Source organism: Talpa occidentalis, unplaced genomic scaffold (assembly GCF_014898055.3).
Source record: "Talpa occidentalis isolate TD23 unplaced genomic scaffold, MPIMG_talOcc4v2.1, whole genome shotgun sequence".
Taxonomy (NCBI): domain Eukaryota; kingdom Metazoa; phylum Chordata; class Mammalia; order Eulipotyphla; family Talpidae; genus Talpa; species Talpa occidentalis.
The window spans coordinates 93,685,862-93,710,585 of NW_026555331.1; the positions used below are offsets into that span (position 1 = coordinate 93,685,862).

General features: G+C 36.1%; 1 protein-coding gene across 2 annotated transcripts in view; it reads right to left on the bottom strand.

Annotated features, from left to right (window-relative positions):
* The window catches only part of DGKB (diacylglycerol kinase beta), an 835,840-nt gene that overhangs the window by 10,826 nt on the left and 800,290 nt on the right, over positions 1–24,724 (bottom strand). For both annotated transcript variants that reach the window (XM_054692402.1, XM_054692401.1), the window contains 2 exons: positions 17,312–17,432; positions 16,351–16,411 (listed from right to left, as the gene is read on the bottom strand). In XM_054692402.1, coding sequence (XP_054548377.1) covers positions 16,351–16,411; positions 17,312–17,432 — 182 coding nt within the window. The remainder of the gene's footprint in view (positions 1–16,350; positions 16,412–17,311; positions 17,433–24,724) is intronic.

A 24,724-nucleotide genomic window follows, 5' to 3' on the forward strand; every position in this document is an offset into this window, starting at 1 on the left:
TCTACTCCCTACCCAGAATAATCTTACACCATGCAGATCTGATCACGTCATTCTCCTGCTCACACTCTTTTTAGTTCCACATGACTCATCAGCTAAAGCTGAAAACACATCCTGTGGGCTTCAAAGTCCCACTGCTCTGATTCCCATAGTCCTGCCTGTCCCACCCACACCTCTCTCCTTTTGTTCCACATCTGTCATGATCCTTGCACACGTTCCCTCTCCATAGAATTCTTTTCCTTCTCTTTCTGCCTGGTGATAGGCTCCTCATCCTTTACTTCTCAGGTCGATTTTGAGTTGCTCTGAACGCCTTCCTAGAGCTCCTTGGACAAAGTCAAATCCCTCTACCTTCTCATAATAGTTCCACAGAATCAGAGCATCACAGTTCACAGTAGCCTAATCCTTTCATTCAGAGCCATTTTGTCACTACTGAATTTTGATATTTTTGTGATTCTTTGAATAATATATTTCTGCAATAAGTTCAGGGATCTCAACTTTTTTACTTTGTTTTCTTACCACTGTAATCCTCTCGGACAAAATGTTAGCATGTTTTTAGGGAATTCAATAAGCCTTTGTTGAAGGGATGAAGAAAGGAATCACTGACTGTGACTGGTTTGGATGATACAGTCATATTCTATCATGGTCACTCTATAGAATTATCATGCAGATAAAACAATATAATATGTTAAGTTCTTTAAAATTTTTAAGTCTCCTTAAATGAAACAATTGCAACTATGTTCTGAATATACAAGAAAATAAAAAACAGATTAGTAAATTTTGAGTGTATTTTTAGTAAGGATTTTTATTTTAATTCAAGGTTTTATGAAGTGGGTCATCTAACCCATGAATATCTCTACAAACACAGGACCCTGTTCTCTGTTAGTGGGTAAGAGGTCTGACTCTTTAAAACTGTCAATAACACAGCTGTCTTTTGAAGCACAACTTATGTTAGCTGTATTTGCTAATTTTAATATGTAAAATCAGAAGGAATGAAGAGTTAGATAAGGTAAGATGACAAAGAAAATGTGGAATGAAAGTATAGCTCATGCCCAGTGATCTTGTAGTTTGCATTCACCGGAAGAGAGAAGTCCATCTGCTCTGGAAAAAAGGAATCAAATCTGCAAATTATTCTAGTGATGCCCATTCGGTAGGAGACTAATAAAACCTGACCCATTCTAGACGAAGATATTCAGTTTTGAACTAGATGTAAATATTGGTCCTCATGATAACAAAAACCAAATTTCTGTAAGTGCCTGTACTTTGTCATCTGGGGTGTGTTTAAGTCTTAGATCACATGAACAGATATATATAGGTGACACACATTTGGTACATTTCCCATTCAATTTTTTTCCCTTACATGTTTTCCCTTACATTGCGTCTACTTTGGACTTGGAATTCTTATTAAAGAATATAAAGATGAGAAGCATTATTATTTTCTAGCTAAAATAAAATGAACTTTTCTAAATTGAAATTAATGACGACTAATTCAGGTTTCAAAATATAGAATAAAAAGAACAATTCAGGTTTATTTCATAATATTGAAATAGAATGTATTAAGGAGGAGAATTATAACAAGGGAAGTCAAATTGTTAGTGCAACATGTTTGGGATAATTTTTTAACTATAATATGATAAGTAAAATTCTTTAAAATATTTTTGTGCAAAATGCAATCACATCTAATCAGTTTGGCATTAATTAAGCTCTAATAATGTACTTCAGTATCTCTCCTAAGTAATGTGATCCGTTTCCCCTTCATCCAGGTCGATTTGTGCACATTATGGTGTCATCATAATTTTAAAACATACTGAGAAAATGACAGAGCTGCAAAATTAAAATAAATGATTAATGGTATTTTTTTTTTCATGTTTTGTACTAATAGGTATTACTGAGCCTTTAAATTAATAGAGCTGTCAAAATCACGGTGTTACAGATCCAGCAATGAACCAAAATGGAAATTATATATTCCACAGACACCTAAAGATGACACTTTGGAATATTTTAAATTTTAATTAGTAGGTGCAATTGTTTTGTTCCCTGTAACCACTGCAAATTAATTGGAAATTAGTCACAACCAATCCTTATTTTAACAATCTAAAATGAAGCGATTGGTGCTTTACACCTTAACATACTTGTTTGGGGGCCAGAAAGCACACATGCAGTAAATTGCATTGTCAATTACAAAAACAACAACTGTTGTGAAATTAAGAAAAATTATGCACAGGTAAACAAAACTAATTAATGCATAAGTAACAGGGGAACACAAAATAACACCCCAACTAAACCCTATGGTGCCAGTCTTTGAAAAAAAAAAAGAGGTTTGGAAATGCAAATTTATGCAAAAGCACTTACCAATGAAGTCTTAGGTAAAAGGATGCTTTTAGTTTATGTTTTATAACTGCTTTTGGAGTCTCACTACCATTAACACTTAAAAAAAAAAACTATCCATCAGAATGGCAATCTGCTTATTTAAATATGTTTCAAAATGGTAGAAGATTGTCTCTTCTGGTCCTCAAAACATCAAGGTTTAGATTCATTAAATAACAAATGGTTGTATTTCCTTCTTGAAGTTTAGCCCTATTCTATACTTAATATTAAGCAAACTGCAATTTCTAGTCACATTAAGAAAATATTCACTCTCTATACCCCTGTTAAGCATTTTCCTACTGATAATCTACGGGTTACTCTTTTTCTTTCATCACTAAAAATACACTCATTCCCTTGTTGCCATTTTTCCCTTTCTAAAGTAAGCCATTAGCACAGCTTAAGGATAACTTAAAAATAGTGTGTCTAGCTACAAGTGTCAAGTGTCAAGTTATAATAGCTGTGTAACATTTAATGAGAAAATAATATTCTTTTTTTTTTTTAAGATTTGTGTATTTATTTATTTATGCAAGCACTGGGTACAGTCAGAAGCACGGGAGGGTGAGAGAATTCACCAGAGCCAAAGCGGGGAGCAGAGCAGGCAGAAGGACTGAAGTACACTGCTGAGGGGAGCAGCGGGCAGCAGGAGAGGTCTGCTCGCCATGTGGGACCCTCCTCAGGTGGCCGGGGAGCAGGCGGGGATCGAACCGGCGCTGCAGGGGCTGCGGACAGCTTCGCAACCCAGCGCTCAACCGCAGCGCCACCGGGGAGGCCCAAGAAAATAATATTCTTATTAAATTTTCAAAACAAAACGAATTTCTAGGATATAACCTGGTGCTAAAAGTAATGTAATCCTATTTAAAGTAAATTGATTTAATCCAAGGGTCTTGGGAGACTCAAGAGTTATGTAAAACTGCAGGTAAATTTCTTAGTACTATTCTAATGTGAATGTTTTAATATAATTTTCTTTTTAGATAACTATTAAGCACATTAATAATTATGGTGAAAAGATGTCCTTTTCCAATATGAATTTATCTGTAAAAGTTACTGTTACATTTTCTGTAATACTTTCACCAAATCGCAAAAAGTTCTCAAATTTTGGCTCCTTATAAAATAATATAGCTTTGAAGTTTGTTACCTGTAGGATTCATTATAACAGAGAAACTAGTCTAAATAATAAAACAGAGGAAAATTCAGGTGCATTATTAAATAAAACAATTCTTAAAACACCATAAAATAATATTTATTGTTGTTAAATTTGGTTCATATTACTTTTCAAAAATTCTCCAATATTCCTTTGTGTACATAGCTGGTTGTCGCAATGAGAAAATAGTTTCAAGAAAATTAAATGATTTTCTGAAGTCCAGAGGTCACCGATAGAACAAATATGACGCTAAAGCTTCTTTCTGTTTTCTACCCATTGGGGTGCACTTCTTTTGCATAGTCATCTTTCGAATCAGTTTGTTCCTCCTTGTTCTTTATAGAAACTCCATAAACTATTACTTTTAAGGAGTGAACAATATTTTATCTTCAGGTTACACTGAATTTCTCATAAAGTGCTAGAAAAGTTGACTATGTCAGTTGTTGATGAAGGCTATTTTAAAATAAATTCAAAAATACCAAAACCTAGTAAGTGTTTCAATAAAAAGTTGATAGATAATTTAATAAAATGGTTGTGATTCTATAATAAAGGAGTGATGAGTTGTTATAATTTCTAATCTGTCTTCACCTCTGGGTCTCTCTGAGAGTTAATTTAGGTAGCAGGTTTAAGAGGATCCACCTATCATAAAGATAAGCAAACTTGGGGGGGCCTCCGCTGGTGGCGCAGCGGTTGAGCGCTGGACTGCGAAGCTCCCCACGGCCTCTGCAAGCGCCAGTTCGATCCCCGGCCACCGGCGAGGGTCCCACATGGCGCCCAGACTTCGCCTGCCATGCCCGCTGCTCCCCCTCCATCTGCCTGCTCTGTTCTCCGCTCTGGCTCTGGTGTATTCTCTCACCCTCCCGTGCTTCTGACTATACCCAGTGCTTGTATAAATAAAAAAATAAACCTTTAAAAAAAAATAAGCAAACTTTAGCTATTTTTCTTTTTCTCAAATTTGCCCTATTCTCCCCACATATCCTGTATGTGCTGTTCCTATATAGAATTTAGTAGTTTCTGGTCAGGAAACATTTCTATGCAGAATTTACCTTTAAGAATATTTATTGTGTCTTTACTAATAAGGAAGATATAAGCACATAAACTATGAAAAAAAGCAATCCATCCTATACTATTATATCTAATTATATGTATATAATATTTCTCTCTATATAAATGTATATATACAAACACATATATATATATATTACATAGTACACATTTTTATAACATTAAATGAAATGCTCATTTAAATAGTATTCCCAAGGAGGAAGGATTTTCATAGCATTAATATTAGAAGTGAATTGAAAGCACCATTAGAACAATCTCTAAAAATGGGGTGTTTTGCTTCTCAACTATAAATATCCAACACTGGGTTTGCTCTGCGTAGAGCTGATAGAGAAAGTGAAAGTCAGTTTCATTGGCCCAACTGCCTGCTTTGCTCCTTTACTCAACACTAAGCACTGCATAAAGCTTCAGAGATACTGTATTTCCTCCTCTGAAATTTTTGTCTTTAAGCAAATCAACTAAATGAACTGATGACAAGTTTGGGAAGAGAAAAACAATGTAGGAACAAAGCCAGACTTACAGCTCTATTTCATGACTTAGGATATTCAATTAACGTCACCTCCATAGGTGGTGAGTGGGTCTAAAAGATCCCATAGGATCTTCCAATTTACTCGCAATAGTCTTAAAACATGTTTGCTATAGACAAAATAATATAAAACATATATCTCAGGTGATCATCTACATCATTACTGTCCTAGAGAAATATCTAAAATAACTTCATTCTTTGCTCTTATATAGGTGTGTAGAAAAACAATGTCATTTTATTTATTTATTTTTTTAAAGATTTATTTATTTATGCATACAAGAGCTGGGTGCAGGCCAGAGATGTGGGCGGGTGAGAGGATTCACCAGAGACAGAGTGGGGAACAGAACAGGCAGACTGACTGAAACACACTGCTGAGGGGAGCAGTGGGCGAGACAGGAGAGGTCTGCTTCGCCATGTGGGTTGCTCCCTGGCTGGCCAGGGATCGAACTTGTGCTGCAGAGGCTGTGGATTGCTTCCTACTGTGGTGCTTAACACCTTGTGCCACCAGGGAGGCCCCGAAAAGCTATGTCATTTTAGAGCATGCTTTACACAAACAATGAGGTAAACACTTTCAACAATGTAAAGGCAGGACATAAGAATGGGAGAAAAATGAATGAAGATTTCTCAAAATGGATAACACTTAAGATTCAAGGATTAGGGCATTTCATAAACTTATTTAGTATTTTTGTAAGAGATATGAAGATGGGAAATATATCGTGAATTCTCCAAATTGGCAGATGAGCACTTCTGACTAGTAATATGCCAACCTGATAGGGAGAATTTAGAAAGATCTCAAAATAGACAATAAAATCTAGGAAGGGTGGTGTGTTTTCAGTTCTAGTCAAGAGGGAATAATCACACTCCATTCTGTCTCTCCCACTGAAGGCAGAGGCAAACCCTGCTCAGAATACACGGAGCAGCAATCTGAGGAGGCTGAAAAGCAAGTGCTAACAGGCCGACTGGGGAAGAAAACCAGAGTGTGAAGTGCCATTAAACTAGAGATGAGATTCTCTTTTTTGCTCCTCTTATATTTTCTAGGCAGGATTTAAAGGCAGCCCCAAACCTGTACACCAAGTACAGATGGAGGGTCTCAAGAAAAACGGTTCTTTAGGTTTCAGGGGGTATGAAAGGAGGCCCTCGGGGTGAGTGAGAGCAGGAGATATGTCTGTCTTACATCTTCCCTCAACCTCCTCTCAATCTCTCCAAACCAGTTGCTCAGCAAATCTACAGCAACAGCAGCTGCCTAAAACTCTAATGCAGAAAAGTACTTTTCTTTGACCAATGAAACTGTGGTCCCAAAACATGGGTGAATCCTACTGATTGTTTTTAACTCTCTCTCTCCTTACTACAGGATTCTGGATGCAGATGCTGTATAAGGAAGTAAATGAAAGAGCAGGGAAACAAAAGCCTTGGATATCTTGCCTGAGATGCAATATGTGAGTCCTGGAGTCAGAAAACATCATGCAGATCCTGGGGTGAAGACACTCGAGAAAGCTATTTTTTAAAGTTGAACGTGATTTCCTCAGTTTACCACTTGAGTTGTGGATGAGTAAATATATCTTAGGAAGCATAGTGACAACAGAGAACTGAATTAGGGGTAGACTACCATCAAGTTTCCAGACAGGGCTATGAATCTAGTACATAGAGGATACATTGAAATAACACTGCAGACTTTGAAAACTGAACTGACATTGGAACCCCCACACACAGGGAGCAGATTATCTGAACTCAGCTGGGTCAAGTACCTACTAAAATAGCAACAACAACAACAAATCAATATTCTCCACAAGATTAGCACAACATCTGGAGTCACATAATGTAATATTCAAAATGTACAGGCTATCATCCAAAATTTCTCAACATATGGCAATCCAGGAAAATCTAAAAACTCCAAGAAGAGATAGCAAAGATACAATCCCTAAGTTGGGAATTATGTCAAGTGTCAGAATTGCCACAAGAGAGCTTTGGATTAGCTACTCTAACAATGCTGGAAGAAATAGTAGGAAACCTCTTGAAATGAAAGGAAAGGTAGATTATGACTGACAAACAGAAGACATTAAAAAGGGAACCAACTGGAAATTTTACAACTCAAAAATACAATGACTAAAATAAAAAATTAACTGTATGCACTCAAGAACAGAACTGAGAGAAGGCAATGTGAACCTTAATGACAGATATCCAAAATCCAAAGCAAGAAAAGAGAGGGAAGATAAAGAAATTAATGGGAGACTCCAAGATCAATGAGATAATACATAAAGTGTCTAAAACATGTCATCAAAGTTTTGAGAAGGAAAAGAGAAAGAGCATGGTGCTTAAATCAATATTTGAAGAAATAATGGCTGAAAACTTCCCAAGTTGGCAAAAGACATCAACCCACAGATTCATGAAGCTCAGAGAAACTAAAACAGAATAAGCTCAAAGAAATCCATGCCCAGATTCATCAAAATCAAACTACTGAAAACTAAAGACAAAGAAAAAAATTTTGAAAGCAGCCTGAGAAAAATGATACATTACATATTGTGGAGTGATGATTTGAATGACTGTGGATTTCTCACGAGAAACCATCTTGTGGAAAGGACACTATTCCAGGTAGGAAGGAAAATTACAGATGAAATTTTACATGCTTACAATTAAGTCAGGAGAGATGGGCATGTAACACTTAATGCTGAAATACAAGGCAGTGCATTGTGATGCCATCAGGAAGATGTTAACAAAAAGTCACAGGAGTATAAAGGATCAGGCAAATATTTCAGACAGATGGGGCATGTGAAAGACTTCAAAGAAGCTGCTACTAAAGGTTGACATTGAAGGAAGGGATTTTATTTTATTTTGGCATGTGTGTATTTATATGCCACCACCTTCCAAAAAGATTTTGAAGTAATTTACAAAAATAGATATAACCCCATAGGAGAAAATAATTAATTCAGGCAATCTGAGTAAATAATGAAAGAAGTATATCAATATAATACCATAAGCCATAGGTACGATTAGATGAAAGAAATGCAAACTATGAGTCCTAGAGAACTAGAAGAAGCCACAGATTTGCTGGTAGCCTCCTTGGAGGTCAGAGGATCTATTTCTAAACCGTGAAACAGGAAATAGAGATTCTGGGCACAAAAGTAAGCAGTATTTGTAGAAAGCTCTGGAAAGTGGTCCCTATGAAGCATGGCCGGTTGATGCCTACTTAGGGAGAATAACTTACTGCCATGAACAAGGGCTCTGGACTAATGACAAGGTATTGATCTTTGAGACCAGGGAGTCAGAGGAACATAGCTGTGTTCACTAGTAATTCTGGTGGCTGTGATGGAGGGATGGCTACAGATAAACTGAGAAGCAAAAGAAAATGTAAAGAGATAAATGGGAATAAACTGAAAAATAATTAAATCCTGCTATAAATCCTGGAGCTGTAATATTAGAAATACATAAGGGCCTAAGGAATGACTGAGTGAGGCAGCAAAACATCACAGTTAAGAAAAAAGGCATTAGAGGGACCTCCCTTGTGGCGCAAGGGGTTAAGACACAACCTATGAAGTTATCCATAGCCACTGCAGCACAAGTTCGATCCCTGGCCAGGGAGAAACCCACATGGCGCAGCAAACCTCTCCTGACTCCCTGCTGCTCCCCTCAGCAGTGTATTTCAGTCAGTCTGCCTGTTCTGCTCCCCACTCTGTCTCTGGTGAATACTCTCACCCCCCATACCTCTGGCCTGTACCTCAGTTCTTGTGTGCATAAATAAATTAATCTTTAAAAAAAAAAGAAAAAAGTCATTAGAACCCATTGGGCTGCTCTGCTGACTTTCTTGAATGGCTTCATAAGTTGTTAGATTTATCAGGCTTGACCTTTTTATTTAACTTATGATATGGGGATTATATTGTGACTTCTTAACATTGTGAGGAATAAACAAATAACGGATATGAATATATGGAATAGAAACTAATATATAGTAAATGTTCAATAAATGTTAGGCATTATTATCATAGTATCATCCAAATGAATCCAGGACATCCAAATGTCTTGAAAATTCATTCAGTCTTCATCTGCATGACACTAAGTTTTTGGAACTGAAAACATTTAAATTTATGTATATATAAATTATATGCATAAAATATACATAAAAATAAAAAAATATTTATTTTTAAATTTTCTGTCTTAATGGCCCAAGATTTAATGTGTATTTTAGTAAAAGATCCGTGATTAAATAACTTTAAAATTATTATTTTTGATAATTTAATAACAACACACAAAAAAATTTAACAGGAGCTAGAACACTATTTCTCTTTTTAAAGGATTTGCAGTTTTAAGTTATACTGTGTATATTCTCTTTGTGAAAACAAGTACCAAAAGGAACTCCAGATAAATGCAATATCTAAGAGCAATGGGAAAATGATCCAGTGTTTCAAAGAGAGGGCACAAGAAAAGATGAGGAAAAGTAGCCAGTGTCTGAGTCAGCAGGTGCTAGTACCAGGGAAGGAAACTGGCATTCAATTCAGAAAATAGCATCTTATAGAATGGTCCACACAGTGGAAATGGTACAGCAGGAGGCAGTTGCTCTTAGGAGACAAGATGATCAAGTGTCTTCCCCAAGAATAACAGACATCAAATCTAGGGCAGCAAGACTACCAGACTTGGCAGGAATTGGCTGACTACCAGGTCAGGGATGAGTCGCATGTTGAATTTATTTAACAGCAGAAATCAAGATTTGACCTGTGGTTTCAAGGGCCTGAGAGGCATTACCCAAATGAAGGTATATAAGAAAATCAGAGGAAGGCCAAAGCACATGTAAATTCTTTCCAAAAGTTGTCTTGACTTCACCTATGATTTTGATGAGTCTTCATAATTTTACCTGTGGCCATTTCACCATTAAGCTTATGACCTGCTTATGACTTCCTTCTCATTCTCTACCACACTGAAGGAAGTTTCAGGAATTCTCTGTACTTTAATTGGAGACAAAGCACCTGGGATGATATTGCATTTACAACCGCTTTGGCATTACTTTTCATAAAGTATCACAAGTAATAACTAATACATGACTATTAATATTTCAGAGTATTAACAGAATGCAGTCTATATAATGTGTAAAATGAATACATAATTAATAATGCAGAGGGAAGTGGTCCAGAGTTTAATTTTACCATACCAGGAAACAGAAAGATGAAATCTTTTAAGGTTGAAAAGTGTTTCTTCTCTGATACATTCAGATTCTTGCTTTGAGAATGTAATGAATAAAGATAACTCAAAATAACTTTTACATGTATTTATATATGAGAAATATGTGAATGAATTGCTAGCCAACCTACATCCTGTTCAGTGAAAGATTTAGTAAAGAGTATTTTAAAAAATTGTTATACTATCCCAAGAAGTATTTAAGAAATTCGCAAATTTAAAATGCATTTAGTATTGACAGCCTAATGATGTGTGAAGCACACTGCCATGCTCTGGGGATCCAAAGAGGACTAAAATCTTGCCCTGACCTCATTAAATTTATATTTACCCAGAAACCTGACCAACAATGCTGACAATTCCAATACAATATATCAATAGTTAGCTCTTTGATAAGGCAATGAAGCGTTGATGCTGAGCGTTTGGTTGGGGTCAGGCAAGGGTTAGGGAAGTGGAGGAAGAGGTAATGGTCAGGAAAAGTTTTATGGAGAAAGGTAGTAGGCAGTAAGTTTCAAAAGATGAGTTGGGTTACTCAACTGAAGAAGAGGAGATGTTTGGACAGGAGGGAAGCGCAGAAAAGATGAAATAGAAGTAGGAGATGGTACTGGTGAAACAGGAAGCCTGACTCAAATTATACTTTGTCATGTAGAAAGTAATTAAACAATGTTAAGTAGAGTGTCCTGGTGATATTAGGCTCACAGAGTGATCACTCTGGAAGAAAAGTAGTGGATGGATTTATATGGAAAAAAAAAATGGAGATAACGTCTGATGTGGTTATTGTTGGGAGTGACCGGGAAATGAAATGACCAAAATCAGTGGAAGTAGGAACGAAAAGAAAAGATTCCAGAAATATGTGATATCATCAGGTGGTCATGTTAACTGGATTTGAGGGTGTGCAGAGAAGTATAGGAAGAATCTCAGATTTCTAGTTTGGGAAAGACTGGGTGCGTAATGTTTCCACTAAGTGTACGGGAAAAGGAGAAGCAGTAGTTTGAGAATATAAAGAAGTCTTCTTTGGTAGGGGACTGAGATAGAAGCAAATGCTGAAGCATTTTGATTTTATTGAGTTTAATTTTATTGAATTTGTATGGTCACTTCTCACTTTAAAATTTTACTGGGCACTTATCACTTACAATAAATGGGGTATAGGGGAGCTGGGTGTGCAGGTACAAAAGGAAATCTTCCTACGGTATGACTTTCATATCTTAGTGTTCTTGCTCTTTTCCTTCCCAAGCTGCTCTGTTTTTTTTTTTCTCCCTGTTATAGAAAAATATTGACAACAGAGGCAGTATGTTTGATGTGTCATGAGTAAGAAACAGGGAGGAAGAAACCAGAAAGGGAAGTTAGGCTCTACAGTCCAGTCTGAAAAAAAAAAAGCATTTGTCAAAACTTTCCAATATAATGTCTTCTAGAATTAATAGTCTTTTTAGTTTGATATGTGTTATAACATGACTAATGGTTACAAAGTATATTCTCTGTTAACTCAGTGAGTACTATAACTGTGAACATGGGAGTATTAAACAGATTTCTGTTGACTACTTTATAGAGAGAATTTAAAAGCTCATAAATTAATTACAAAGTATATATTTGAAGAGTTTACTTCATGCTTTTTTGTATTTGCTTTTCCTAAGTTTTGAACTCAGGATTGGTGTGAGTTAACCACCAGAAGTTAACATTACCTTAATGTCTTTTCATTCCCGGTTTTATTGTAGTAAAATGAGTATACTATAAAATTTACCATTTTGACAGCTCAATGGTGTTAACTACATTCACATTGTTGTACAATCATCACCACCATCCATCTCCAGAACTTACATGATGAAGATTTTTATTTGAAAAAACACTAATTGGTTTAATAACCAAGACCCATTTATGACCTGTCTTTCCATTTTATATATTCCACTTAAAGAAAAAAGAACTTCTGTGGGCTATGCTATAAAGTTATATCTGGAGCAATTTCTTTATAAATTGAATATCAGCTTATGGATATTTAAATTCAGCAAAGAATTTTAACATCCTACCAATTCTTATGTTCTGTAAGAAAAACACTGTGTTATTCAATTGAAGCAAAGAACAGTCTTCAGTTAAACCATACCAATGCTATGAATACTAAATATTCTTTTCAGTTGAAGTGAAATTTAAAGTTCAGAACTCCATGTGGTTCTAGGAAAAGAAGAGTATGCCAGAATGTGAAATAACAATAATGAGCCATAGTCTAGTACTGTTCTTGGACCACAGTAGACTGCAAAAAAAAAAGTTTTAAATGAATAAGGGAGTTCAGAGGGAGAAAATATAAATTATATAAAATTACTATTAATTTAACAATTATAGAGCTCACTGGAAAAAAGTTAATGAAATCACTGTTAAAAGTGCTTTTGCTAGGGCCTCCCTGGTAACGCAACAGGTTGAGCACCGCGCGGTGAAGCCATCAGCAGCCTCTGCAGCACGGGTTCGATTCACAGCGGCCAGGGAGATTCCCACATGGCATGGCAGACCTCTCCTGCCTAGCCTGCTAACTCCCTTCAGCAGTGTCTTTGGTCAGTCTGCCTGTTCTGCTCCCAGCTCTGTCTCTGGTGAATTCTCTCACCCTACCATGCCTCTGACCTGTACCCCAGTTCTTATATAAATAAGTAAAAAAATCTTTAAAAAAAAGTGCTTGTGCCAAATAAGCTAAAATTATACCAAAACATGAAGTAGATTTTAATAGATGTAGACTTTTTAAAACTGGAGAAAGGTAGCAGGTCACACTCCAAGGGGAGAGGGTGTCATAAGAATGCCCGAGGTTTTCTCATGTTGAGATCTGCATAGGGAGAAGTGACAAAGCCAGATAGTGCAGCTAGGCTACCTCAGTTACATTTTCTACCTTGCCATTTATCATGTGTGAAATCAGGCAAACCATTTAACATTTGTCTGCCTCAGTAGCTCATCCATTAAATGAAGCTAATCAGGGCTTTTATGCAAGCTGAATGTGCCAATACAGGTCAGGTGTCTCAAACTGTAATAAATAATAAGGTATAAACTGAAAGCTTAATAAATGTCAGATATTATCATCACCATTAAGACTTCTTGATTTGAAACATGGCACAGGGAGTAAACTCCCATCTCCCTGACAAGAGTCTAAAAAAATGTAGTCTACTCATGGAAGGTATTTCATTTCATTGTCTTTCATTTATTCTCTCATGACCATGGTTGATGACAAGACCTCTTACTAGACACAAGAAGACTGTTCCATCATCACCCAATCACACTGCATTGCAACCACACTGCATCGCAGTCCCCACCAGCATCTCCACTAGTCCCATAGCCATTGCTACCAATGGTAGCATCATTGCCGTAACTATGTTTGGCCATTATTTCCACCATTGTCATCAAGATAACTATTAGTACTGTTCTCACCACCAACCTATCCATCTCTACCACCTATATCAACACAACCACCTTGAACATCCATGTGAGTATAAATGTGAATTTAGAAGTGTCATTTGGAGGGGACAAGATGAAGGCATACATACTAGTAGGGGGAGGAACAGGAATTTTACTTGAAGATAGTTGGAAATAAGTAGAGAGTTGGTAGAAAGTGTAGGAAATAATGAGTCTAGAGGGATTTTTTAGATAAATCTGTTTTATGTTCTTACAGAAATAATGGATTTCATAAACTTGGGGTTCAGAGAGCAAGAAGGAAAATACCAGGAACAAACAAACAAATTCAAAGTCATACTTTTGTGCTCTACACAAAGACTGAGCCAATAGCTTCAGAGTAAAACCAGTGGAAAGGTAAATTTAAAACTCCCTTCTTATATGCTAAGCTTGACTGTTTGGAACCTATAGCTAAAGTTGTTTAAACAGTAGATAAGAGAACAGGATTTAAGCAGAGTCCTTGGCTTGAGAGAAGTAACTGCTATATATCTGACCTTGAGTTATTTAGCTTCCCAAAGCCTAAATTTTCTTTTCCTTTGATTCCTTTCTTTAGATAATTTGTGAATATTTAATAAATTCTCACATACAGCATAAGTATTCACATAGTGTTTGTCCTATCTGATATCAAGAGCTGCCCTGTCACTCCCTAACCAGTTTCCCTTCCACTTTAATTACACAGTAAACAGCATTTTCACAAGGACCAACCTCCATTCATCTTATTCCCTCATCTTCCATCTCCAACCTGAGAGAACTCATTAGCAAATTCTCCCTATTCCAGGCATGCTCAAATCCTTCTGTTTTCCTGTCTCTATCCTTACCCAAGTCCAGATGACTGTGATAAATCTGTCTCCTGGGGCTATTAAGTAGAGTCCATTCTTCATACCACAGTCATGGTGAAATTTACCCATGTGAATATGAGGATGCTTCACGTCTTCAATAGCTTACTATTGTCTTTAAAATTAAATGTGGCATATATACCCAATGGAATACTATTCAGCAATCAAAAAAGACAAACTAATGCCATTTGCAGCAACGTGGATGGAGCTAGAAGGAATTACGCTCAGTGAAATAAGTCAGAAGGAAAAGAAAAATATCGGATGGTTTCACTTATAGAAGGAATATAGGGAAACCAAATAAGACATCGGGGGAAAAATAATAACAATACAAAGCACAATATTACAAACAAACAAACAAACAAACAAACAAACTGACAATTATAAGCCAGAGACATCCTGCAGGGGAGGAGGAGGGAGAGGGATCAGAGGGAGGGAGGGAGGCGCACAGGGGACTGAGGTGATGGTGCACAGACGCATTGGGGAAGCAAACACTATGGGGACTACACCTGAGGGGGTGGGGGAAGCAAATACTGTTTTAAAATAAACACTGATGTAAAATATATATAAATTTTAAAAAGTTAAAAAAATAAAATTAAATGTTCATCACGTTTTCTATATGATTTGTCCGCTCTTCACTTTTTCTATTTTACTTCTTACCACCCTCTCCCTAGCTCTAAAAGCTTTGCTTACACCATCCTTTCTACTGTCTTTAAAATACTGAGCTTTTGACTCTTTTTTCAATGAGACCTCCCAGATCTACCTATCTAAAGTAGTTATCTTCCATACTTGCCAGATCCTCTTCATCACTTTGCCTTATATTTTTTATAACTTTTGTAATCTAAACTTATTTATCTCTGCTTCTTTATATTTATTTAGTCTCCTATTGCCAAAATATAAACTCCTTGAAGATAATAATGTTATTGGTTATGTTCTAGTCCTTGTCTTATTATTCCATTCCTATTATTGATCATGATCTGTATTATTAAAATGCTTCTATCTTCAATGCCAAGAATAATACCTAGCATATTTGTGAAATGCAATAAAATATCCACTCTACAAATGGAAATTGAATTTTTGAGGGGTCTAAATATATGATTTAAATAATACCTCTATGGATAAAACACCTACAGGGAGAGTTTTTCAATTGAGAAAGAAGTCCTGTAACCCCCAAAGAGAGGTAATAGAACATATGGGTAATATATTCAAGGAGATGTGTCTGAAGAACCTATAAATAATTTTCTCATAACGTGTTCTGAAATAAGTCTGGAGAGGGTAAGAGAAACTTTACCAATTTTGTATAGTTTCAGAGTTTGTAAATGTTCTATGGCATCTAAAGGTTACACTTAGATTAGCACTAATATTCAACAGCAGTATGACCAGTAAGGCAAATAATGCTTAAAACCTACATGCAATGGCTCTCTCTCTCTCTTTTTTTTTTAGATTTATTTATTTATGCATACAAGAACTGGGGTGTCGGCCAGAGGTTCGGAGGGTGAGAGGATTCACCAGAGAGAGTGGGGAGCAGAACAGGCAGATCTACTGAAATACACTGCTGAGGGGAGCATCAGGAGAGGCAGGAGAGGTCTGCTGCGCCATGTGTGTCAGCTCCCTGGTCAGGGATCGAACTAGTGCTATAGTGGCTGCCTATAGCTGCATAGTGCTGAGACTTAACCCCTTGTGCCACCAGGGAGGCCCTGCAATGGCTCTATTATATAAATTAGGGAAACAAAGCTACTTCGACATAGAGCCAAAGCTTAGATATTACAGGATTATGTGATTAAGTACAGGACTATAGGACACTGAAAAGCAACAATTAAAGCAATGTAGCATTTCAACTGCTCTGTACTCACTGTGCATGGGGTCTGCATCCACGGTTCTCCATCGATCTGCATTGGCAGAGACTTGCTAGTCCTGGGGGAAAATATTTCATTTTAAGTATAACACTGAAATACTTTCTATAGCAGAAAATTCACAAGCTAGAAGACGACCAGGGAATGCAAATATGGTAGTAGCTGGGCTTTAAAGTTATCTCTTGTGAAGAAGAACTCATCTTGTGGCTACTAACTAATGCTCTCGTCACCTACTAATGAAAGGAGTATTAACAGCTACCTGGTAAATGTGGTGATACAACCAAAAATTCTGGATGCCAAAAGAAAAATGAATGTTTTATGTTTAATGACATGCTCAGAATTCCTATAGCCAAAAGAACCTCTTTGTTTTTATGCAAACCCACATGTTAAATCTGGAGAAAAGATGTTTGATGTCTCAGATTTTCCAGTATAGACACTTTCATATAAATATCATCAATTAGATCTGTGCTGTAATTTATGGTTTCACCATAGGATCAAAGTAGACAGTTTTCCCTAGAGCTACAATTTTGGAAAAATGTTGCCGGAAAGATTTAAATTTATCCACATATAAAATAATACTTTACAATAATTCATACTGAATTTCATATTGCACTTTAGTTCAGTAAAATTTTAAAAAATGTTTTCAATAATTGAATATAGATAATTTCAATAGATAATTTGATGATTTAGTAGACTATGCTGAATGTGAACCATATTTGAGGGGACATAATATGCATATATCTTTGGTGTCAATAGAAAAGAGTAAGATTCCAACTAAGCTGATAAAAGCTACTTCAACCTTTGGAAAATCTGCCAATTTCCATTATTTTGAAACTTTTCAGTATTAATCACTGATCAGTTGAGACATAAATAAGACAAATGTCATTATCAGACTCCTTCATACTTTTAGTTTGCAATCATGCCTGTCAAATCCTTTTCTCAGTTATAAAGAAAGAACTACCTGATGACGACAGAGCAACACTGAGCTAGGCGCCGTCCAGCGCTTTTCAGTCCTGTGTATATTTGCCCCATCTCCATGGCTCCTTCCAAGCCAACCACCTCTAGCAGCTGATCACTCAGATCTGAAAGGAAACAGAAGCCTTGTAAGTTATCATGCCTATGCATGCGTCCACAATTTAATGCCAGTAGATATTACAAAGATAAAAAATAAAGTGAAAGCTACTTCACAGAGAAAGTCTTGGATACTGAAAGAAATGGAAAGATGGCCTACTTCTGAAACTCTCTGTTTCACTAAACCTTGAGGTACTGTAGAAAAAAAGTTTGCTGTCAGCTTATTCTGAAATAAAATGGGAAGAATGGATTCTGAGCCAAATAATGCCAAAAAATATACCAGTAGTTTTTAACATCAACAAACTTAATGTTATTCCACATGTATATATGGAACATTTATACATCCTATATCAGACATTTGGCAGCAAATATTCATTTCCACACTATAAATAAAGTATGAGGATATGCTGTCAAACATGATTTTGTTAAAACAGTAGAACAAAAGCCCCAGAGAGATCATGGAGTTAAAGTTTCTTAATTTGTAGATAAGACTAAATCTCTAAATCAGAGTGAGATCACCACTGTCACAGGTAACAAATGCAGAAGTTCATGAGGCAATATTAAGTTTTTAAAAATATTCTTCTGATGATAAGTGGTTTGCTACCAAAATACTGTCTGGGAGTAGATAATTAGCATGGTACAATCTTTTTTTTTTTTTTTTTTTCAAACAGATGACAGTAAAAAGAGACTAATAGTGTAGATATTGCTTGTTGGAGGTTTACTAAATGCCTGCCACTGGAATTAGCATTTTCTATCTGTCATCTCATTTGCTCCCCTGAAGAGAAATTTAAGGCAAATATGAATTCCCCTTTACAGATAGAAATGTTGAAAATGAGAGAATTTATTTAATTTATTCATAGTCACAGAGACAAAATTTGAATCCTGAAGGGTGTGATCCTATACCTCTAAATCATATACAATACTGTAAATCTATGTCACTTCAATTATAAAAGGAAAATATTACTGAATCGATGATAAAAGTTAGAACTCAAGCACTTTATGCACAACCACTACGCTGTATTTGAATGAGCCACATCAAAGAGAGATTGAAAAATTACAGGAACTTTTCTTATGTGGGGGGGTGGGGGGGGATTGGGCTGTGTGAGCTTCTATTCTCTTTCCAACCTAGAGATATTCTCTGAACCAGAACACAAGATTTTGCAGCGCCCAGCTCTGACTCAATAGCTCAGAGTACCTGGACCCTTGATTAGAAACCATAACTCTCAGTAAATATCCATGGTCCTTTTCTATTTTAATATTCTCATATATTTTCAGATATAAGTAAGTAGTTTAATATGTTTTTAGTAGCAAAGGAAACTGGAGGCTGTGGCATACAATGGGATGTTATTACACAAGAAAACCATGCAATGGCTGAGGTTGGACTTGAAGAAAAACAAGCAAAATGCCTTTTCTATGAGCTCCATTTTGCACAGGAAACCCTCACTCTCAATTAATATCTATTTAAGCCTGGAGCTCAAAGATGCAAATGACACATTTTCATGGTAGCTCCAGTGTGTGGTGAATAGCATTTTGAAATCTCAAAGTTAGACCCATGATCACTGGTAAATTTAAGAGAGGCCCTTAAAACAAAAAATGTTGTCTTTAATGAATGCACAAAAATATTGTCATTTATTTTTAACTTCAGGCTATAGTGACAGCATAAGATTTCCCTAAGTAAATACAACCATGTTTTTCAAAATCCAATGTTAACAAGTCATAACTCAGAGCATTCACCTTGGTGTTCTAAACCCTATTTAGACTTATTTCTCATGAAACTTATTCTGTGATTCTAGTTCAAATTTATGTTGCCAAGAACAGATGGACAAGGAATGGAAACATATTCTTTCAGCTGTAGCCGGCACTAAAATGTGCTTGGCTCTATAGCCTGGGTGTTAATAGACGCATTTCTTAGATATATGTCAAACAGAAAACTACATTGTGGCAAGCACTAAAACCCCAGATGTGTGTCTGATGATATTTATAAAACAATAACAACCACCACCACAAGATTGAAGTTCATATTTAGTATTATCTATTTTGTACTGCCGGATCCCTAAATAGGTGAAGTTCTGTGATGATTTTGTAATGCTCTGGTTGATGGGAAATATTCTACAAGAAATGAAACACTTTCTCATGACAGAGTTAATCTGTGAGCCCTAACTTTTCCATGAATCATAGGAATTGTCTACACCCACACCATATTGCTGTCTACCACCCTTCTTCTGATTTTTTCTTTCTTTTAATTTGTCTTTGTTTTTCTCCTTGCAAAAATACTCTGAATACCAATTCTATCATTACTAATAAGTAATGAAGGTATTTCTTGTGATGACCTAGGTTTAAACTTTCACATTCTTGCTAATACAAAGAATTAGATAGAGGTAGTAGGATATCTACTACCTTAGTAAATGTAAGTAAACACCTTATCCCTTCTAACTGGGATGGGGGGTGGGCTTAAATTTGTGCTGCTCAATTTGCTTCCAGAATACTTTCACATTTTTCAATACTATACAGTCTGCCATGTCTGCGCAAAATTGATGCCTCCTACATGCTGTCTTTGAGATCAGGGTACTAAGTGATTTCAGATAAAGACAGTTTCTACCTATATAATTTACATTTTATTTCTATACATGGTATTATCTAAAAACATCATTCTTCTTCACTTCACATTCTACCTAAAATTTATTTCAAATGCAGCTCCCCTTTGGATATCAGTCAACCAGATTAACTTACTTAATTGGCTTGCCACCTGGCTATTGATTTCATATTTAAGAGCTCAAGTAGCAAATGACAACCTAGGGACTAAAGCCAGCTCACTGCTGTTTTGTATGGTTTGAAAATTATGAACACTTTTTACAAGTTTACAAAGTGAGAAAAAAATTAAGAAGAGTAATAGATTGTGACATCTGAAGATTACATGAAATTCAAATTTCAACGTCCATAAAATAGTTTTTATTAGAACACAGCCATGCTCATTCATTTAGGTTTTGTCCATGGCTGTTTTCATACCAGAATGGCAGAACCAAGCAGTTGCCACACAGAACATACGGTGCAGAGTCTAAAACACTTCTATCTGGCCTTTTGAGAAAAAGTGGCAATCTCTGCTTAAGAAAAACATTCTTTCAGGCACTGAGATTTTATGTTAGGGCGTCCACTATAAATTCTGAATGGCCTCATGGTGGCCTGCAAGACATAATGCCCACACTCACATTCCTCAGTGCTGTCTTGATGCATAGAACCGAAATCTATGCAGTTCTCAGCCATGGGATCGCACCACACTCGCACATGGTGTGGTTTTTCAGAATCTATTTGTTATTAATCACGAAACACCAAAGCTATCATGCAGCTTTATTATAAAAGAAACTAGAAGAGCTCAATGCTCAACATTATGCTCAGTGATTGCATCCTGGTTGATTTTCTCTAGGATGAGAAAATGAAGTTGAGTCATAGACAGGAAGGCAGATGTAAGCAGATTTGGAAATCCAGATGGGTCAGCTCCACCTATGAGAGTCACCTGCTGGGTATTGAGAAATCCTAGCTTCCTGATATTGAGAAGTGTGTGTCCAGCCTCAGGAAGATAATGCTTTTGTTCAGTTTAATGTTATGGGATATACTTTTGAAGAGAAAAAGTAGTACATTTCTGAGAGTTAATATGTCTTTCCAAACGACTCCATGGGAGTAAGAGAGGCAAGAGAATCTGCCATATTTGGCACTTTTATATTTAAAACAGAATGTATAGAAGAGGTACTTCAGAGGGAAAAGCTTAATGAAATAACCCAAACTGGGTCACATTACAGTAAGAGTCACTGACCCTGCATGGAGAAAAATACTTTATTTTCACTAACATATAGTTGAAATTAAGCATCTCTTTTTGTAAAAGATTTCTTTTATTTATTTATGCATACAAGAACTGGGGTGTAGATCAGAGATGTGTGGGTGAGAGGACTCACCAGAGTGGGGAGCAGAGCAGGTGGATATACTGAAATACACTGCTAAGGGGAGCAGTAGACAAGACAGGAGAGGTCTGCTGCGCCATATGGGTTAGCTCCTTGGCCAGGGATCGGACTCATGTCACAGTGGCTGGAGATAGTTTGATAGCACAGAGACTTTAACCCCTGTGCCACTAGGGAGACCCCCAAAGCATCTCTTTCACTTATAAATTTAGGCAAGAAACCATAGTTTTAGTACAAATACTTTGTCATTCACAGATATTTCCATATCACATTATCGTCATCACAATACTTCAAAATGTTATTTAAACAAAGTTTAACATCTTAATAATGATTCACCCTCAGATTTTTAAAGTTAATTTATCAATAAAGAAGCACATATATTATTAAGTCCAATTTTAGCAGCATTTCCATATCATTGGTTTTCTTTAGTTAGTCTATTTTATTATATAATTTTAAATATTTTATTTCACAATTTAACATTTATATTTTAAATACTGAGAAAAGTAGGTAGATTTCATCTGACTGGCAAAGAAGATTACAGCACTAAAACTGGAAAGAAATCCTACTTTAGAGTTTCATTTGCCTTTGACTTTGTAAGTCTTTTCCTGAACATTGTTGTTAATGCTGCATTATCTTGTTATACAGGTGATCTGGGGTGTGAATGTAATACCTGAAAGTCAGAGGCATAGTATAGATTGAGAACATAGGAGCAACACAGCTAATATGAATATTATTCATAGCTTAGTCTCTTCATTTTTGACAGTTATGCCCTGATAATATGTCTCATTATGTAATTGTTTCAGACTGCCATATGCGAGGGAACAGAGGAGGGTGCATTACAAACACAGACTGAATGTGGGTTGTAGCATTTCAGTATTTCGTAGAATATAGTGTGCACTGGAGGGAAGAAATGGGGATGGGCAACGTGAAGGGCAGGGTGCCCGCCTTTGTGCATGGTGGCCAGGACACCTGGCAGCACTGCGGGAGCCCAGGTCCTAGGGTATATTCTTGACTCAGAGGGGATGTTTTGTAATCACCATAAATCACTAATAAAATCATCAATGATTCTATCCTGATTTGGCCAGGGTGAGAGCAGACTAGCTATGGAGTTGTACCTTCTGAGTGTAAGTAGATTATATGCCTTCTAACATGTTTCAACTATCTAAATATGCCCAAGGATCCAGAATAAACTTTTAAGAAGCCAAGGTTTAAATGAAATTCATCCATCAAAGTGAATCTATTGCCCACTGATTCTTAATTTAGATTTACTTCTCACAAGCATAAACAGCTTTTCCCCTTGATCTCCAGAAATTAGAAGGGGTAAGTAGCAAGAACCAATGCCAAAATTTATTTCTATGGATTCTGTTTCATGGTACAACTATGTAAATATTAAAGCAAACTTCAACAACTTAGAGAACATACTATACGATTACAAGTCTATTAAGGAAATGGGGAGGGTTATATATACATATATATTGTGTACCTACTAAGAGCAAGCCCTTTGCTAGGGAATTTACAGGCATTTCCCCACTTAAGACTCTCAATGGTTCTTCAAGGCTGGTATTATTCTCCTGTTTTATTGATGAGGAAAATATGTTACTTGTTCGACTTTTCACATATAATTGAAAGTCTAGTTTTCCAATTACGTATGCTTGACCTAAATTCCATATTACTGCATACATACTGACAACAGTAAGAGCAAACCAATTAGAGGCTATCAATGATGGAAGTGAAAAAATTATATATATATGCATATATATATATGTGTATATGTAACATCTGAAAATGTTACTGCTAATAATCATATCACTGAGTTATTTCAGATGTGGTCACCAAGGTAAAACACAATACAGAACTCATTTATAATAACTAGTCCAGGTCAGGTGTGAATTATACTCTCTGAAGAATCACTATAAAATGGTTAACACATTCCAAAGTCTTTGTGGTAATATTTCCATCCAAAATAGTTAAAATGTAGAAAATGAAAAGATTAGAGTCTCAATTCACTATTGGAAAAGTTAGCAGTGTGAAATATCCCATTTCCTGATGAAATCTGAAAAATCAGGGGTAAGGTACATACACAGAAATACATATAATTTGACAAAAGTTTATATAATAAAATGATTATATAATAAAAGATTATATAATTGAAGTTATAAATCACTGTGTGTATACACACACACACATATTTTTTAGTGGAATCAAATGTCTGACTTTTAAAATGACTTTTAAAGAATGGATTTGATCATCTCTTTGAAAGCCATCTGGTTTTTACAAACAACCAGCCAGAGCTGACTATTATTTTATGTATTTTCATTCTAAAATTCTGAAGTTCCCTAAATGGATCCAAAAAGACGAAGACGAGAAATCACAGTGTGGCATATTGTCAATAACATCCTTATTGTGACCAAAGTAATCCAGGGCCTGCCAGTTACTTTGGTATATTTGAAAAGTGATCTGCACACCAGGACACATAACCCAAGAAATCATAAGCATTTCATTCACAATGCTTATAGAGAAACAGCTTAAAGATTTCCCACAGCAATCACGGATGCAATGGGCAATGTGTAGTCTCAGTAAATACAAGCAGAAAGCTGATCAGTTCAAGCTAGCAAAGAATCTAAACACTGGGTTCTTGAGTCAGTTTGTTCTCATTAAGCTTTGTGGAAGGACTGAAGGCTGTCGCTTGTTTTCTGTGTGAATGAGCCATTAGAGTATACAGGGATGTTTTCACAGCACCAGGCCTTCCCTGCCCTCTTCCATAAACCAAACTACTTCACGTGTCTCCTCATATTAGCACCATCTCTAAACAAAGCAAGAGCTCATGAATGAAAGCTGATGTCAGCAAATTCTGAATAGCTTCTGGACAGATACTCTGCACCCTAACACTGATGCCTGCTAAGAGGATGAAGTCACTGGGAAAATTACAACCCTATTCTTCCAAACACTCAGCAGTGCCAACAATGTAAAAAACTCCAAATTAAATCCAATTTATTAGTGGGCAGTGTCAATATTGTGTTACAAAACTATGTAGTCTTTACCTTCAATTCCTAGAAGACCTTAAAAATCAGTTACAGTCTGGAAGTATATTACAGAATGCAAAGATATGCTTCTAAAGTTTCCTGATTTTTAGATTCAATGAAATGTGAAAAACACTTGTGAAAAAACTATAAAATCTTTGAAACATGGGAATGCATATGAACACATAAACTTGGTGAAAACAAAAATAAGGATAAAATATAAAGATTAGGAATAGTGATTCACATTAAAATCTCTCTGTATAACAGAGATGGCTTTTGATGTCCAATTTACCCTGCTTTCATATGAACATTGCTGGAGAGACTATTATGTCA